We start from the raw sequence: 17,766 nt of genomic DNA, 5'->3' as shown, positions 1-17,766 counted from the left end.
ATCTTGGAGAGAGAGGAGAAAATCAAGCTCCACTCTTGCTTCAGATCCGAATAATCCACAGGTGTGTCCATCCTTCCACTGTGAGAAGACAACTCAACACTATGAGTCTGAAAGGATGTGTAGCTGTCAAGACGCCCTTACTGAGAAAAGACAAAAAAGAAGACTAGAACAACGAAACCAAACTTTTAAGATGAGTAAGATTTTATGGACTAATAAGTTTAAATTTGTGATTGGGATTATTTGGACTGTGAAAAGTTGAAAATTCAACCAACTTCTAAGACTGAACTTTGCAGGTGTGGACAAATATCCCTGCAGGTTATAATAAAAGCTATAATAAAGGCAAAAAAGTTGGACTCACTATATACTGAAATAAATTATATTTACTTTGGAGCATAATTTTCTGTTCTACAAAAGATTAAAGATTTGGACCAATTTTAGAGAGCAAGTAAGTAGCAACAGCCAGCATAAAGTGTTTAGTAATGAGTAGCTGATTGAATGTCAGTTTATTTTATTAATTTATACATTTTTCTGTGGCACTGCTGCTTTGCTGGTGCATTCTGATATCAAGCCACATATCGTTTGTCATAAAAACGTCTTCAAGTATCACGATGTTATATTCTGCGCTCCTTCTAATTAGATACACAGTGTGCTTTGTGTGTGTGTGTTTGTCTTTTGTGTGTCTGCATGCACACGTGTGAGAGGAAGAGGCAAGAGCAAGACATTTGTATGCCTGCTTAAGCTAACAGGATTACATCAGAGGCTATCTGACCGGGACGGAGCTTGGCATCGCTACGAGCCGAACGTGAAGCCTTTAGCAAATGTGCACTCCTGCCAAGCCATTGAGCCTCCATCCTCACTCAGCACGAGCTCGGCCCCGAGACAAACCGAGAGAGATCTGAAAACGGATAACATGATGGAGGATGTTGCCGCAGGCCTTATGTATGTTTAAAAAATCATTAGCAGTCTTAGCCTACATACTTTGAAGGAAGAGTCAAGTACTGTTTATGTATAATTCAGCGACTATAACGCATTTAAAACCACAGCTACAGACAAGGCGAATCATTCATTGAAAGAAAGAGATGGCAAGCATGATTAAAATGACACGCAGATGATGCTTCGCTGTCTCGGGTCTCAGATTTCATTCATAACACTATCAGTAAGACACTCCTTCCCTGCCTCTTCTCTGGTGTGTAGCTGGAACGAAGCTCCAGACTGTCGCTGAGTGAATCATCAGGGATGTGGAGGACGCCTCCTGCTCACAGACGCCTCGGAGTGACGAGCTGTTCAGATGAGATCAGAGACTGGAGGACTGGAGGGAGCTGTCCGAGGTACTGAAATGCCGCGGGACTGAGCGGAGCTGTCCGCCGTGCTGAAATGCCACGGCCCCAGTGATACCGCACACTGTCTGCAGAGACGCGGGAGTGGACCTATCAACACAAACCTGCCTCCACTATCATAACAGCGCAGTCAATAGCCTTGACAAAGGGACTGCCTTTGCAGAAAGGTTAGAGTGGTAAGACAGCAAGAAAGAGCAAAAGGAGGCTTTTCAATCTCTTAAAGGCCTCAAACCTCCTCACTTCCAAAACTGAATAACTTACATATTAGTTGCATAATTCATAGTTGATGAATAACAGGTCTATTTCCAGGTATTGAGTATTTTTTAAAACATTATCATTGCATAGGTTTTACCCTGGCTTGTTTGCACATCCTTCTAATTATCCACGGTTTTATTCAGGGGCACATTCACTTGCTCCTCAAACTCTGGAGCAAATATCAAAGCATACATACTACACTATTACTAAAGAGAGAGAGAGAGAGAGAGAGAGAGAGAGAGAGCATAAGAGCATGCATGCCTAGAACAAAGACAAATCTACTACATAAAAAAATCACTCATTACAATACAAGCCGCTGTAGTTGGGATCTGGATGATAACTACAAATAACGCCAGGCTTGAACAAAAATATTGAAATATATAAAATTATGACATGGTATTAATGTGATATATTCTCATATTAGTGTCTTCTTGATATATATATATATAGGGGTGCGACGATTATTCGACTTAGTCGACTAAAATCGACGATCAAATTAGTTGGCATTTAGTAGTCGATTAGTTGGTGACGTCATTACGCGTCTTTCTCGCGCTCACTAGGAATGTTTTGACATTACCGCTGACTGGAAAGTTAACAACAGCGCGACGGCAGCCTCAAGTGTGGGAGCTAAACTCAGAAAAAAGGCTGTCAGCTGTGCTGTTTGTAAAGCCGACCTTAGCTGGCACGGGAGCACATCCTCCATGCTGGAGCGTCTGAAGAGGAAACTCGTCGGCTCAGAAGAAGATTCATCTCGGTAAGATACGCCGCGTCCCAAACCGCATACTAGCACACTGAATAGTGTGTAAAATAGCGCATATACCATCAGAAGTGCACTCATTAGTGTAGTGTGCGAAGTACAGAAGTGTGTGGTTTGGGACGCGGCGATAGTTGTGTTAGCGAGCTGGTTAGCTAACGCTAATGTTAAATTCAGTCCTATTTCAGGTTCTGAGCTGAGCTGGAACGTTTTCTGTTTAGAAAGGCCCGGTGTCTGGTATCGTTAATGGAGTTGGAACAGAGAAGCGAGTAACTGTTATTCACAGCGACTCTGTTCACTTTCCAGATAACGTTCACAGTTTCAACACTGTATCGTCGTCTTAACGTCGAGGCCGCCGGTGCGGTCAGTTTCGGCAAACACGGGAGATCCAAACAGGTTTCTGTTCTCTGTGAACGTTTGGCTCCACTCGCTAACAGTTTAAGGAGGTAGTTCTCCGTGAACACACAGGGCAGCTGGACAAAGGGTCACCATTGAAATGAAGCGTTTACACAAAATCATTCACAGTGAACTGTTCACAGACAAGTTCGCCACAAACATCCGCCACTTTCCCATCCGCTCCATCACAGCGCATCTTCCCTGCAGCGGGGAGTATCCGCTCTCAGAGGAGGGCGAGACTCCTACAGGAGCACAGAGAGACACTGACTTTCCTCCGTATCAATAAAGACCTGTGACTGTAGAATTTAGTTGCAGTAAAGTGTAGACAGACAGCAGAGCACAGAGCACAGACTGCACTGTTTATATTTAACATTTAAATTTAGTTTTTTTGTTTACTTGATTAAAGGAAAACTGATTTAGTTTTGTTATATTTTGTTGCTGCTACTTTGAACATCTTTGGTTAAACATTTTGACAGGAAAAATATATTGGAGATTTATTTTTTATCATTTGTATTAGCAGGAAACTTCATTAAAACAGTGAATTTTTGAATGTTATTCATGTTTATTGTCTTCATTGTTAGTTAGCAAATGAATAAAACAACCTCCATACATACATACATCATCTAAACCGCTTATCCTTCTGGGTCGCGGTGGGGTGCTGGAACCTATCCCAGCTGTCATTGGGTGGAAGGCAGGATACACCCTGGAGAGGTCGCCAGTCCATCGCAGGGCAGACAGACAGACATACACAGTCACACACACACTCACACCTAAGGGCAATTTAGCACGTCCAATCGGCCTGACTGCATGTTTTTGGACTGTGGGAGGAAACCGGAGTACCTGGAGGAAACCCATGCAGACACGGGGAGAACAGGCAAACTCCACACAGAAATGACCCTGGTCGCCCGGCCGGGAATCGAACCCAGGCCATTCTTGCTGTGAGGCGACAGCGCTACCCACTGCGCCACCGTGCCGCCCAAAACAACCTCCAGCTAAATTAAAAATTTATAGCTACATAAAAGTTGTTTCGTAATGTAGTGATTCTTAATCAGAATAACCGATTATTCGTTTCAGTAATCAATAGATTATTCAACTATGAAATCAGTCGTTTGTTGCAGCCCTAATATATATATACGCACACACACACACACACACACACACACTTTGCTACCATGAAGTACATTAATGTCAGCGCATTGTTAAAAGGACACTGTGGCCAAAATAAAAAAATGAAAAATCACTACATCTGTTGTAAGCATGCCTACTCGCCTCTTCCAGCTGTTCCTCAGCAGTCTCTAGTGAGATTTCCTGGTTTAAAGACTAGGAAATACCCTCTTCTGATGATGTATCTTGAAGGTGGAAGCAAATTTTGAAAGCGTACAACTGTTTACATTTCTAACTTTGACCCACTAGTTTTATACATTGCTGCTTTCAAAGTAAAACCTTGTATTGCCATTTTTGTTTTTTTTCAGTTTTTGACATTAATTGAAAATATCTGTTGCCCTTTACATTGTGTGTAAATTTCATGACGAATGGACCGAAAAAAAAGCCCAAAATTACTTGGAAAAAAGTCTGGTTCCACTGACTTACACTGAACCTAAAGTATGTTTTTTTTCTTCTCCTGTAAAGTTATCATTTTGGAGATACGATGTGTCGTTTCGACAGCAGCGGCATTTTTAATGAAGCCTTCTAAACACTATTACCAATCAGGTATTGTGTAACCTTTGGTTATGCATGTACTGTTTTTGGCATTGCATTGATACTATTGTTGTTGCTGAGAGTCCATTTTAAGTCCAGTTTGTCCATTTATTTTAAATGCGATTCTTTGATTTATTGTCAAAATAATCATCCTAAGTCTTAAAATGAGTAGTTGCGTAATAAGCCTAGAGCTGATGGAGTTAGCATCTGCTGCTGCTTCACAGAAGGTTATCAAACATGGACATTTCCTGAAAATAACCATGTTAATTAAGATTAACTGCAGCAATAATCACATCAAACCCCTACAAGCATTTCTGAATTACTGACAAGCCTCTCTTACAAAAACTGGCCTGCTGTGATGTGTCGGCCCTCGATTGGTCCGCTCCGTGACCGTCCCACCTTTCTAATAAACGCCTGCATCCTAACTGGTGCAGAGTGCTGTCGGTCTGCGGTGTGCGGCTCAGTGTGAGAGCTGTGCGCTAATCGCAGCGCTGAGGAGAGAGAGCTGTGAACATGGCCGGTGCTGGCTGGGACCTTGGCAGAGTGCCAGCTCTGGAATTGAATAGTCTCTCACTCAGCCTGTGAGTCACTCGACTGTCTCTCGCTTGCTTACTTCAAACCTCGCTGTGTGTGTGTGTGTTAGAGAGGTCTTCCAGGGCCACAGCCTTCAGTAAAGTGGACAGAGCAAGACAAGAGGAGAGAAAAAGAGACCGAGAGGGAGGGGACGGAGAGGAAAAAGCAGAATACAGATTGGAACACGGCTCTGAATGCGGCTTTGTTCTGACAGCAGACTGCAATAGCTGAAGCATGTGTAAGGGCTGTGTTGGTACATCAGTGCGGGCTGGAGTGCGAATAGGAAACAGAGCCTCACACACTCGCCTTGCCTTCGATCTGGTCCAGCGTGATTGTTTGTTCTGACTTCAAGGAAAAGGTCAGACATGTATCGCTTAGAGGAACTTGATCCCCGGTCTGAACACCATGCATATCCGAGCATTCCCTGTAGAGACGCCACCGGTCTGGTTCCCAGTTTCAGTATCAGGGCGATACCAGCAGAAAAAGCTGGACAAGTCTGATCTGATTCTGTATCAAAACAATCTGATTCTGATCTGATTCTGTATCGCTAAATTGCTTGAAACACAAATAAATCATTAACCCTTGTGTGGTGTTCAGTCTGTGGGACCCATTTACAATGTTTACCAAAAGAAAAATTGATGTGATTTATTATTATTTCAACCTCAGATTCCTTTTTTTGCTCATTTTCTGCAAAGAACATATAAAACAACACATTTTCAATGACTTCACACTGTTCACCCCCCACACATTTATATTACACACGTGGTGTTGAGGTGAACCCGCAGGGAATAAAAGTGTGGAGGTGCTGTGTCCTTCACTCTGTTCTCCACCTACATGGCCTGCTGTTAGTGTGTGTGTGTCTGTGTGTGTATGTATTTGTATATGTGTGTGTGTGTGTGTGTGTGTGTGTGACGGTGGACAACATGGACAGGCTGCCGACTGGCTACAGCTGCAAAAGGAAAGCCCTACGCTGACCACTTGTGATATTTTAAACATCTGGTATTTTTACATAAATTGTTATGACTGTTGTTTTAAAAAAACAATATTGCGGGGGGTCCACCAGACCACTGAGTAACAAAAACACCAACACCACACAAGGGTTAAGAGATAAAGAAAGTCATTCAGAGTTTCTTAACATGAAAAGCCCTTTCTAGGAAAACATACTGATTCAAAATTACTCACAGTGGTGGTGAAAGGCACCAGACATCCAAGGAGTTTACTGCCTCTAAAAGCTCCCTCACAGAAAACTACTACAAAACTTTTTTTTCAGCTTTACCACTTGTTTACCGTTATGAACATTACAAATAAAAACTCAGAAAACACGTGTAGGTTCACTAGTCATTTTGAATAGTAAAGAAAAAGTTTATTTCTGTGCTGTAGACATTGCAACCCCTGGTTTCCACCACCATCACTGTAAAGAAATCAAACCACCTCTAGTGACTTTGTTGACGTTTCAATGATTAAATTATACAAAAAAAATTAAAAAGGCTGTAACTAAGTAGCTATCTATTCATCAAAGCACGTGTTGGACCTACAATTAGGTCAACTGCGTGGAAATATGAGCATTTACATTGTAAGCGAAAATTCTGAAAGGTTCACTAACTTTCAAGCACCAATATATATATATATATATATATATATATATATATATATATATATACATATATATATATATATATATATATATATATATATACATATATATATATATATATACACACACACACAAACATTTGACTTTCACATTCTACTTTACAAGTCTAAGTAAATACAACAATGGCACTGACAAGTCATGTTATTAACAGAGAAAAGCAGATCAAAATGCACAAACAGATGCTTTTTGACTGATTAAAGGGTTGAACTGCTTTAAGTAAAAATAGCTCAATTTACAGTTTAATAGTTTTAAGGAAAAAAAATATTAGATCAGTTTCAGCCTATAGTGAAAGTTTCAATTGCAGTGTTGGTATCAGTATCATAAAAGAAAAGTGGCTTTGTGCCAACTCTATTTCTGATAAAACACAAACTTGATGAATATGCCTTTGCAGCAAAAGTGAAATATGTGTTAATAACGAGGAGTTTGTTCCAAGAACAAAATCATAAATATGTGCAGCAATACTATATGGATATTTCAATAAAGCGAAGCAGGGCATTCAAATCAGTCAGCTCAAATTAAGAGATTATTTTGGCTTGGATCAGAATACACTGAGAATAATCACTAACATCTGCCAAGATGCTCTGCAGTCTCTCAACAGGATTAGCTTAAAAAAATCCTTAACTCAGCCAAACAATTCTGAAATAATGCCATGAAATTTTACGCACACACTCACAGACACGTGTAACCTGGACCTGTTCGGTCAGTTCGTGTTCAGATGGGCAGTGCAGCCTGAGTTCAGCGAGTGGTGTTGCATACTCTATCCTCAGGCAACTTCCTCACTTCAAAAGAGCATCACATGCCAAAGAATGTTTACAATAGGCTCGGCTGAAACCCAGATAATCCTCGGGCTGGACATGAAGCTGACCAGCACGACACAATGTGAGTACGTGCAGGAAACAGAAAACAGAACAGTCGTTTTAAAAAGTCCCTGAATGAAGAAGATAAGAGAATGATAAAAATGTTGTTGTTTAAAGAAAATGTCCCCAACTGAACATAACAATTTGGAAATGTTTTCACCTGCAAGTGAGATAAAAACAAAATAAGCAACACTTTTTGTGTGTTTGGAGGTTTAATGCAGATAAAGCTCTTTTTAAATTAAACGTCAAAACGTCTGAGATTCACCTCAAGGACAGAAAAACGAAGACAGCAGATACAACAAACTTCAAGAATTTAACGACACCCTTAAGAAAAGAAATGAAGAAACTCATACCTGTTCCTGCACCTCTGTGGACGACGAGGGTGGCGTCTGTGCCCACCGCACAGTCCTTCAGGATCTGGACCACCTGTGAGTGGTTGAGTCCCTGCAGCCCCTGCTGGTTAATCTCCACTATCAGATCTCCCTCACACAGCCCTGGACACCCCTGCGGCTCCAACACCTACAGAACCATTATCTCATCAGGGACGCAATCAATACGCACTCGCTGCTTCATAAACATCACAATGTTCTCTGAGTACTATGTGATAATATGTGAAACACAATGAAGCAGTTACACTATGTGGGAAAACTTGTACAGCATGTAAAAAAAAATCTGAATTTTTTTTTGAGAATCCTGATACAAATTCTTTAATACTCAGTATCTGTACTGAACACTCAGTTCAATACGATGTTTGTATTTTTGTAGATAATGCATCTGCATAAAGCACATTTCAAGCACACTGAATTTGGTAAAAACATTTACCGAAAATGACTTTACATTTCTGTAATAACAGCACTTCAAAAGAATTTGAAGAACAGAAGAATTGCACTGGCAATCTGATTTTAAAGTTCTGCTACTAGTTTTTAAGGCTCTAAATGACTATAAAGCACCGCTTACATCACAGAGCGTCAATCTGTTTATATTTGAACATGTGATCTTAGATCTGCAGATACTGACTATCTGCAAACACAGAAATACAGAAAACATGGACTCTTTCAGTTATTCTGCTTCTGAACTGTGGAACTCAATTCCACCTTTTATTAGACAGTCAAGCTCAGTGCTCACTTTTAAGAAGTATCTAAAACCGTATCTCTTTAACTTAGCATTTAATTAAAACTCTATTTCTCATGGTGTTTATCTTTTAATTTCATCTGTGTCATTTTCTTACATGATTCTAAATTAATACTTTTTTTCTTGTATCACTGTTAAGTTTTATCATCTGTCTGTGAAGCCCTTTGAGCTGCCACCGGCATTAAAAGTATATATAGCTATATAAATAAAATTATTATTATTATTCATTTTCAGTATTTTTTGTGTTATAACATGTTACTCCTATGATAAAGGTTTACCATGTCTGTATCATTTTAACACCTTAAAATCCCAGGCTTATTACATACTAAGGCATATTAATCAGTAGCAACAGGGACTTCAGTGAAAACTGGCTGAGCTATTCTTAGGTTATCAAAGTGTGTGATAAAACTTTGGGCCTGCCGGTGGACCCTGACCGCTTAACGAGTTAACTATGATGGCGGAATCACCAGTTCAGCCTGTACAACTAAAGTTTGACCCAATCACAGGCCCTGTTCACACTTAGTATTAACATCCGTCTCGAGTGATCTGATCAAAAGGACAGTGAGACATGCCGCTGTTCACACTTGGCATTTCCATGTGTCACCAACGCCAAAATTATTATACGCCAGTGATTGGATTTCTTGACGGAAGAAAAGGTACCACCCACATTTATCATGACCGAGTCTCTCTCTGACAAAAATATACTGCGAGTCTTTGTTTGTGTAAATGAAAGGGCTGTTACAAACAATTAGACCACATGCACCGCTAACGCAACTGGTAAATGAATGGTAGGCAAAAAATGAAGCTACACAGCTGCTTTCATCTCAGCTGGTTCATCTCAGATCAGATCACAGTGTTTCTCCAAAATGCACAGCACCCTGTTCATACCTGTACTTAGTGCTGTCCACTTTTGATCACGTCACCCAGGATGCATGACAATGCCAAGTGTGAACAGGGCCATAGGGATATCACAAGTCGCTAAGTCACTTATCACTGGCACATTATCTGCAATATATTTGCCGATCCTGATAAAACCGCAGGTTATTAATATCAGCAGATATTATGAGTTGACTGACATTCTAGTCAGTCTGTACTCTGAACTGCTCTTTTTGAAACAATCATTTCATGGTGTCTTAAATGTGCTACTTTGGTATTTCAAGTTTAACTAGCAGTCACAATGTACTCGCTTTTCATAGCTTTAGTATAGTGTAATAGTGACTAACACTATCGTCCCACACACGAGCAGAAACACCACTATTACCATGGCAATGTTTACACTGCTGCATACCACCGCTGGCCATGTGCTGTCGCCAATTCGGCTAGGACAGTGGTCGGCAACATGCGGCTCTGGAGAAAGATTTAAGATGAATATCGATAATTTAGAGACTAATAGACTTACAAGAACCTGTTTTACTTTTCAGGAAAAGTTTCCTACTGGAGATACGTGAAAAAGCTCAGCAAGTCGGCATTTTCGTTTATATTATATTTTTAGCCTGTACTAGTACATCAGCGCATATTGAGATATATTTACAGCCAAGATGGCAAAACGGACATAAAATGTTGTGACTCCAAATGTGGTTTGATTTTTGTTGTAAGGACAAAATGGCTCTTCTTGACATTTAGATTGCCGACCCCTGAGCTAGGAGGTGTGGAACAACAGTCTTTCAACAACAACACGTACATGCAGCATATATGCCAGATTTTAGTGGCTACTTTAACATGTCTTGGTGAAAGGCTGCTAGCTTTACTGCAGTTGAAACACTGGCAATGCAGATAATACACATGGCTGTTGGAATGCTTTCATTTTCTACTTCAAAATAGCTACAATCCTCAGTCATTTAAATTGCATGTTAATGTCAGAAAATATGCTTCACTGCTCCAAGTTGTGGAGAATGTCTGTTTATATTACCTCTATGATCACGGCATAAACAGAGTACAATGGGGTAAAACAGCCTTAAGAAAGGAATGGAACTGAATTGGGCTCAACATAGCCGGAACCATCCAATATACCTTGCTCTGCTCTGATACTGACTCTTATAAAAATGTAAAAGTGTGAATAAGCACCTGTTTCACTCGCTGGCCTGTAGGACTGTCTGCTATGGTGAAGCCAAAGCCCTCTGATCCTTTGGTCATGGTGAGGCTCAGAAGCTCCGGAGCTGCCTGGGCCCCCGCTGTTGCCCCTGACGACGATGCCATGGAGACACTGTCGTCAGGCGGGGCTCCAGGCGTGGTGAGGGAGGGCGGCTGTGAGCCGTCCAGATGGGTGTCTCCAGGATGGGACGCCTGAGGCAGACCTTCGCCATGCTCAGGCACCAACCGGCCAGTCAAAGACATGTACTCCATGTAGTTATCATAGGTGTTTCTTCCATTGAGCAGGAGCGGGTGGTCCACCAGACCCAGAGGGGCCATGCTGGAACTGGCCGAGGGGTCCTCCGGGGTCGTAGGGCAGCGGGTAGCCTCGGCACAGCACTAGGGTCACACTCTGACCAATAGGAACTGACTGGAAGAGCTTGACTACGTCCGCATGCGTGGTGCCCAAAACGCAGATGTCATTGATGTAGACAATGACGTCACCTACATGGAAGAGGAAAACAATGTAACAACATTGTGAAATCAAACCTAAACAACATCAAAATTAAACGTAAAGAACCAACCACTTATAAACGAGTAAACAACTCGAAACATTTTGAGGAGATGATCTAATTGACATCCTACACCAGTGTACTTAAAAGGGAATTTAGCTCGTGCAGCATGTAACATCTGTGCAAGTGTGTATTCTTGCTGATTCATAATGGATCTCTGAGGACGTGTCGACATTTTATAGTTTGCTATCAGCATCCAGATGAGCCGTGAGTCCAGTTTAATAAGGATAAAACAATTGGTGTTTTCCTACTGTGCTCTGAGTTGAACAGAAATGGTCCAAAGTTTACACATTTTGTCCAATATACATTTTTTCCCTGTATATTACTACAGTCATATGAAAACTGTAAACATGTTTTGTTGATTTTGTAAGTGAAAATAAGTTAACACATCCTCTACAGTTAACAAGCCTCAATATAACATCTTCTGCAAGCCTTAGTTTGCAATTTTTATTTATTTGCTGAGTTTAACATACTAGAAAAAATAAAACATAATATATGAAATGTGCCATATGTGCACCCAATGTGTTTAATTTGGCAAATAAACAGTAATTGTGCATTAAAATGTGCATAAGTGTGTGGAGGAAATATTAACTTATTTTCACATAAAAAATCAAGAAAACATGCATTTTGCACACAAACCTTTGCATATGACTGTATATCATTGGAAATATGAGGTCATAAAGCCATCATGCTACATGCAAGCTAACATTCCTGTGCATTTAAGGCTACGTTCACATTGCAAGGCTCATTGCTCTGATTTCATGCTCAGACCTGATTGTTCTGACTCGATAGCTGCAAAAAATCTGATTTGCGCCACTTCAGCATAGCAATGTGAAAGTAGGCTCGTACAAAGTAGGCATAATAAGACTGGCAATCTCACCAAAATACCCTACACTAACCAGCAAGCTTTGTTAAATGTGGAGGGAAAAAAGCTTTGGCAGTGGGCTGCAATCTGAGTATCTGGTATTGTTATGTAATAGTGTTGAAGCAGGGTACAGTTATAGCAGCAGCCTTAGTTTCATGAAACTTAGTCAGTTAAATGTGCAGGACTGTTAGTTTGCTTGTAGCATGTACTGTGTGTAGCAATACCTGTATTTCAACCACCTAACCTTTTCAGGCCAATGCAAACAAGGGACTGTGTCTGCTGTTTAAGCTGCTTTTCTCCCACGTGATTTCTAAATGCTGCTGTTGTGTTTATTCTGATGTGTAATAAATAAATCTGTAGATTTTTGTTTAGTTTGTGTCACAAACTACACAATGTGGTCAAAAGTATGTGGGCACCACGCCTAATTATCGTATTCCTCTGTTTCAGCAACACCAAATCAAGCACATAGCATGCAATCTCCAAAAAAAGGCAGTAGAGTGGGTTGAACTAAAGAGCTTAGTGACTTTAAACGTGGCACTGTCACAGGATGCCACAAGTTCAGTGCTGTTGCATCTAGGAGCAACAACGGTGCAGCCACAAAGCAGCAGACCACGCAAATTGTACGTCAGGAGCATCCTATATTGGGTTTCCATGGCCGAGCAGCCACACACAAGCCTCAGATAAGTCTACAGGACGAATCTGGGTTTGGAAGATACCAGGAGAACGCTCTCTACCAGACTGCACAGTGCCAGCAGTAAAGATTGGTGGAGGACGTATATAGTCAGGTGCTGTCTTTCAGGGTTTGGGCTCATCCCCTTCCAGTGAAGGGTCATGTTAATGCTACAGCTTACAAAGACATTTTAGACAATTATATGCTTCCAACTTTGGCAAGAGTTTGGGAAAGGCCCTTTCCTGTTCCAGCATGACTGTGCCCCTGTGCTCAAAGTGAGGTCTATAAAGACATGGTTTGAAAAGTTTGGTGTGGAGGAATTCCAGATGCCCACACAGAGCCCTGACCTCAGTGAACTGGAACATCAGCTGCAAGCCAGACCTTCTCATCCTACATCAGTGCCTGACCTCACAAATGCTCTTTTGACTGAATGGGCAAAAATCTTATGTCAAGTCTTCCCAGCAGCATGGAGGCCGTTATTACTGGGAAGTGGGGGGTGGGGTTAACTTCATGTTAACACCTATGGTTTTGGAATGGGATGTCCACCTAGCTCATGTGACAGTCAGTAGTTTGGTTATATAGGACAAAATGTATCAGCAATACAGTCCTTATTTGGGCATGTTGCTGACTACAAAATCACACATGACCTCAGGTCTATGGCAATAATGGCAATGAAACACCCCCACAATTCTTCCTCTACCCACCAACCCCATCAGAAACACATACACAGCAGGTTCATTTTAGGGGCATCAAGGGGTGTGGATAAAGGATGAGTCAGCCATCTGGCCCATAATGAGAGAACTCAGTGTTACGGACAACCTGAGGGTGATCCATACTGAAGCAGCAGAGAGAGTGACAGAGAGAGAGAAAGAGAGAGAGAGAGAGGGAGAGAGAAGATGTCCAAAGTAGCCTTTATTCTCCCCATCAAAAGAAGATAAATTATATGCAGTTAAACCTGAACTTTGGTCATGCAGCTTTATGCAGAAGTAAATGCACAGCCAATATGTATGATTATGCATGACGCCTCAGGAAGCGATGTCTCCACTGGAGCCTATAGACACAGCCCACTTACTGAGCACCGTTTGAGAGCTCGGGGTGAAATCAAAGCTAAATTAAAGCACTTGTACAGTGACTACATAAAAGAGGAAAAAAAACAAAGCACTTCTGCATCTCCAGCGCTCAGAACACACGCTCCTCAGACAGTAAAAGGTAAAATACCATGGAATCAACCTGTGATGCTTCATAAAAGCACATTTCTGTCAGAGAACAGGCTCCCACAACAAATGCAATCTTGCACAAGGTGTGTACGAGCAAGAACGGTTACCACGTAGTTGCAACAGCAACGACAACTGCAAGTCTGTTGTATACGTGCATATGGGACTCTCTCTCTCTCTCTCTCTCTCTCTCTCTCTCTCTCAGGATTTACCATTACACTGCCTGGTTTATAGTGAGAGCACAAGTGCCCACGGAGAGGGTGAAACCTCTGCCTCTGTAAACATGTTCAAACTTTTATGAGGCCAGTGCAAGATGGGCAGCAGATCTGATCGAATGTCTTTTCTTTCAGCTGACGAGCCCAGATCAGGCCTCTGGCACCTCTGAGTGAAGAACCTTCATGAAACTTTAGCGTTCTTACACAAAGACAACTGAACTTCAGTCTGACTGCTCAAGATCAGACTTCAGTCTGATTAGCTCCTTAAACACTAAGGACCTGCTGGTGATCCAGACTTCAGTTCCTCATTCTCATAACTACATACTTGAACTCCTTAAATTGCTACGCTTATTATATTCAGAAGATTATTATTATTATAGTAATTATTCTAGTAATTACATGGAAATAGAGATGAGCAATATGACGATGTGTTATCATTATTTTATACCACCATTTCTGAGCATATTGTGGATATCATCAATACTTAAAAGACAATTGACAGCAGGTAACATTACAAAGAGAGCACAGTCATATGCAAAGGTTTTGGCACCACTGGTGAAACTGCATGTTCTGTTGATTTTCTAACTGAACATAAGTTAACACATCCTCTACAGAGAACACACCTCTGCATATTTTAATGCAAATTTACTGTTTACTTGCTAAATTTAACAGATTGGGGAAAAAAAAACATAAAATGTGACTTGTGCAAAAGTTATGGCACATTTTACATTTTATTTTTTCCCAATATGCCAAACTCAGCAAACAAACACAATTTTTGCTTTAAAATGTGTAGAAAATGGCATATTTACATTAGTTCCCTGTATACCATGTGTTAACTAATTTTACTTTAGAAAATCCACAAAAAATGTCATCTGACTGGGTAAGGAAGGGTGGGCCCAGCTAAATAGCCCTGTTTAACCAGATTTAACGCAATACTATATGTAAAATGAATAATCATCATTCTATTGATGGTTTTTGACAGCAGTTTTTAAATGTGACACTTCTAGCACTTCTGTCTGTGTGTCAAAACATTGTGATATGTATTGTATCGTGATACACTGTTTTTTTTTTTCATATCACCCACCAGAACATGAAAAACAATGCAAACTGGCTGAGGTATTCTTTTATAGGAGTTACAGAAGTGTTAAGTATAAGTTATGGATGCCTGGACCCATCAGAGGTTAAACAGTTGTACTGAATAATTCATAGCAGTTGTCACAAAGTAAGCCTTAAGATAAATAACACAACATTATGAATAACAAGCTTAGAGTTTTACAAGGTTAAAATCCAAGCAATCTGACTGAAAACAAGAGGTCTGAATGGCTCACCAGTTGCCATCTTGCCGTCTTGCGCAGCCGGTCCTTCCGGTATGACACTCTTGACCTGTAGAAACTCGTCTGGTTCGTCTCCGCCAATGATGGTGAAGCCGAAGCCCATGCTGCTTTTCTGCAGCGCCGTGGACAGAAATGTCCCCTTCAGCTGGGTGGCGTCCCGCGTGAACGGAGGCTTCTCTGTGAGGACCATGTACACACATACACAGACACATACATATATGCATTATGAACTAGTCATGAACCAAACTGATACACTGGATCGGTATTGGCACAAATACTAACTTTACTAATGGTCCCATATCCTACATTTCTGTGAGTTTATGTACCAAAGATGCTCAGAATTCATTTTACATGACCATTTTCCAACCTCTCCTCAACTCCTTGAGTCCTGATTGGGTCCTGTATTGTGCCTTATTTAAAAAGCAGTCTAGATGGAAACACTTCTTATAACTTCAATGAGAATGAGCAGGGCTAAACTCCTGCAGACAGAGTCAGTCCTGGCTTTCCTGGGGCCCTAAGCAAAATTCTGCAAAGTGGCCCTCCTACCTGACCGATAAGCCATGTAAACCATTTGCAAGCGCCACACAGTCACACCTGACACCCCAGTGCTCCCACTACAATCCTCCCTCCTTTAAAACAGTTTGCTCCACGTGTTGGACTAAGACTAAGTAGACCCACACAGAACAGAATGAGGTATGAACAGATCATATTTATTGGATAGAATATTTGCTATAGAATCTTGAAGAAAAGTGAATATTAATAAAATGCACAATACAAAAAACAGAACATAATAAGATAATGCTATTATTAATTTTATCAGATGCATCAGGCCCATTCAGACTGGCTCCCCAGCTTTTCTTTTATACATTTTCAAATAGAAAATAATATTTATACTATGACTTGGCTGATTTCTTGATAGTTATTTACTGAGAGAGTATCCATTTTGCCCAGTATGCCCAGCTAATCAGCATTTTAAATTCAATATTTAATCAATAGTCGGTGTCAGTCCATTGCTTTCCATTTTCCATTAGTCCATTCCATTAGTTAGAGTTGTAACTAAACCTTGACTGAGAGACAAGTTTTAAACTGTCTTGTTTTAAACTGATGTGCGCCTATAAGGAGTGTGCCATCACACCCATATACTGCCTGGACTGGACTCCATAGAGGCTTGCTGCTGCAAAACGCACAAACACATATGAACACGTTTATGCGTGATGTGATTATCTTCCAGAGCTGCAGTTTGTAAACACAGTTGTCCACTGATGTTCACCAAAGGTAATATACAGTTGTACTTCAGTCTCACTTTCGTCAGGCACAAAGTCACAGAACACAGCCCTGGAAGTGGCTGGCAAGCAAGCAAGCAAGACACAGACAGACCAACAGATGCACTGTCCAGCTCGGTTGGCAAGACAGACAGACTAGAGAGAGATGCACTGCCCAGCCAGCACATCAGCCTTTATTTGTAAAACGTTACTGTTATTTGTTGACGTCACACCTGGAGAGGATAAAATACATGTTTACTTGATTGATGTTCCTGCAATTCACTCTTATGGTGTTTCTTTTCTTTTCAAGATGGATAGTTCCGTTTATCTTCTCATCGAAGTTGTAAACAATAAACAGCTTTGGCATGAGGCGAAGGTGTAAATTGCAGGGCCCTATGCAACATGTGTAGTGAGGGTACAGGGCTCAACAGCTCTGGATATAGGATGAATAGATGGATGTAAATGAGCTGGTTCTCATGACATCACAGCATATCTTAATGTATACAAGTAATTAATGCCCATATAGAATTGTGTGCTTAAAAGATAAGTGATAAAATTTAAAAGAAAGATACATTTTTACTTGAGCAATCAATTTTTTCCATCCTCTTCCAGTTTGTTTTTGCATTCTCAGCTTAAAAAAACACACTGAACTTGATGAAAAGGTTCTATGACATTAAAACTTGCATCTTTTTTTGGGTCTGAAAAATTACTTCAAACAAATACAAGTCATATTTAACTTATAAGTCAGATATTTATAATAAATATTCATCCTCATGTCCAAAATATGTACAGAACACTGCCATAACAGAGCCCCGGTACTGGACTGGTGCTTGGTATCGGCTGATACCCTGAGTTAGGTATCAGGTATCAGAATCAGTTTCAGGCGAGAAAAAGTTGGGCAAGTACATC

At 40.8% G+C, this 17,766-nt stretch overlaps 1 protein-coding gene across 1 annotated transcript in view; it reads right to left on the bottom strand.

Moving 5' to 3' along the window:
* magi2b (membrane associated guanylate kinase, WW and PDZ domain containing 2b) overlaps positions 1-17,766 on the bottom strand; it is a 165,741-nt gene that overhangs the window by 40,078 nt on the left and 107,897 nt on the right. The window contains 4 exon segments of the mRNA XM_036568297.1: positions 7,878-8,043; positions 10,720-11,091; positions 11,093-11,229; positions 15,590-15,772. Coding sequence (XP_036424190.1) covers positions 7,878-8,043; positions 10,720-11,091; positions 11,093-11,229; positions 15,590-15,772 — 858 coding nt within the window.

The sequence above is a fragment of the Colossoma macropomum genome, unplaced genomic scaffold (genome assembly GCF_904425465.1).
Source record: "Colossoma macropomum unplaced genomic scaffold, Colossoma_macropomum, whole genome shotgun sequence".
NCBI classification, from domain to species: domain Eukaryota; kingdom Metazoa; phylum Chordata; class Actinopteri; order Characiformes; family Serrasalmidae; genus Colossoma; species Colossoma macropomum.
The sequence above is the reverse complement of the archived record's forward strand: the minus strand, read 5'-3'. Positions and strand labels throughout refer to the sequence as shown.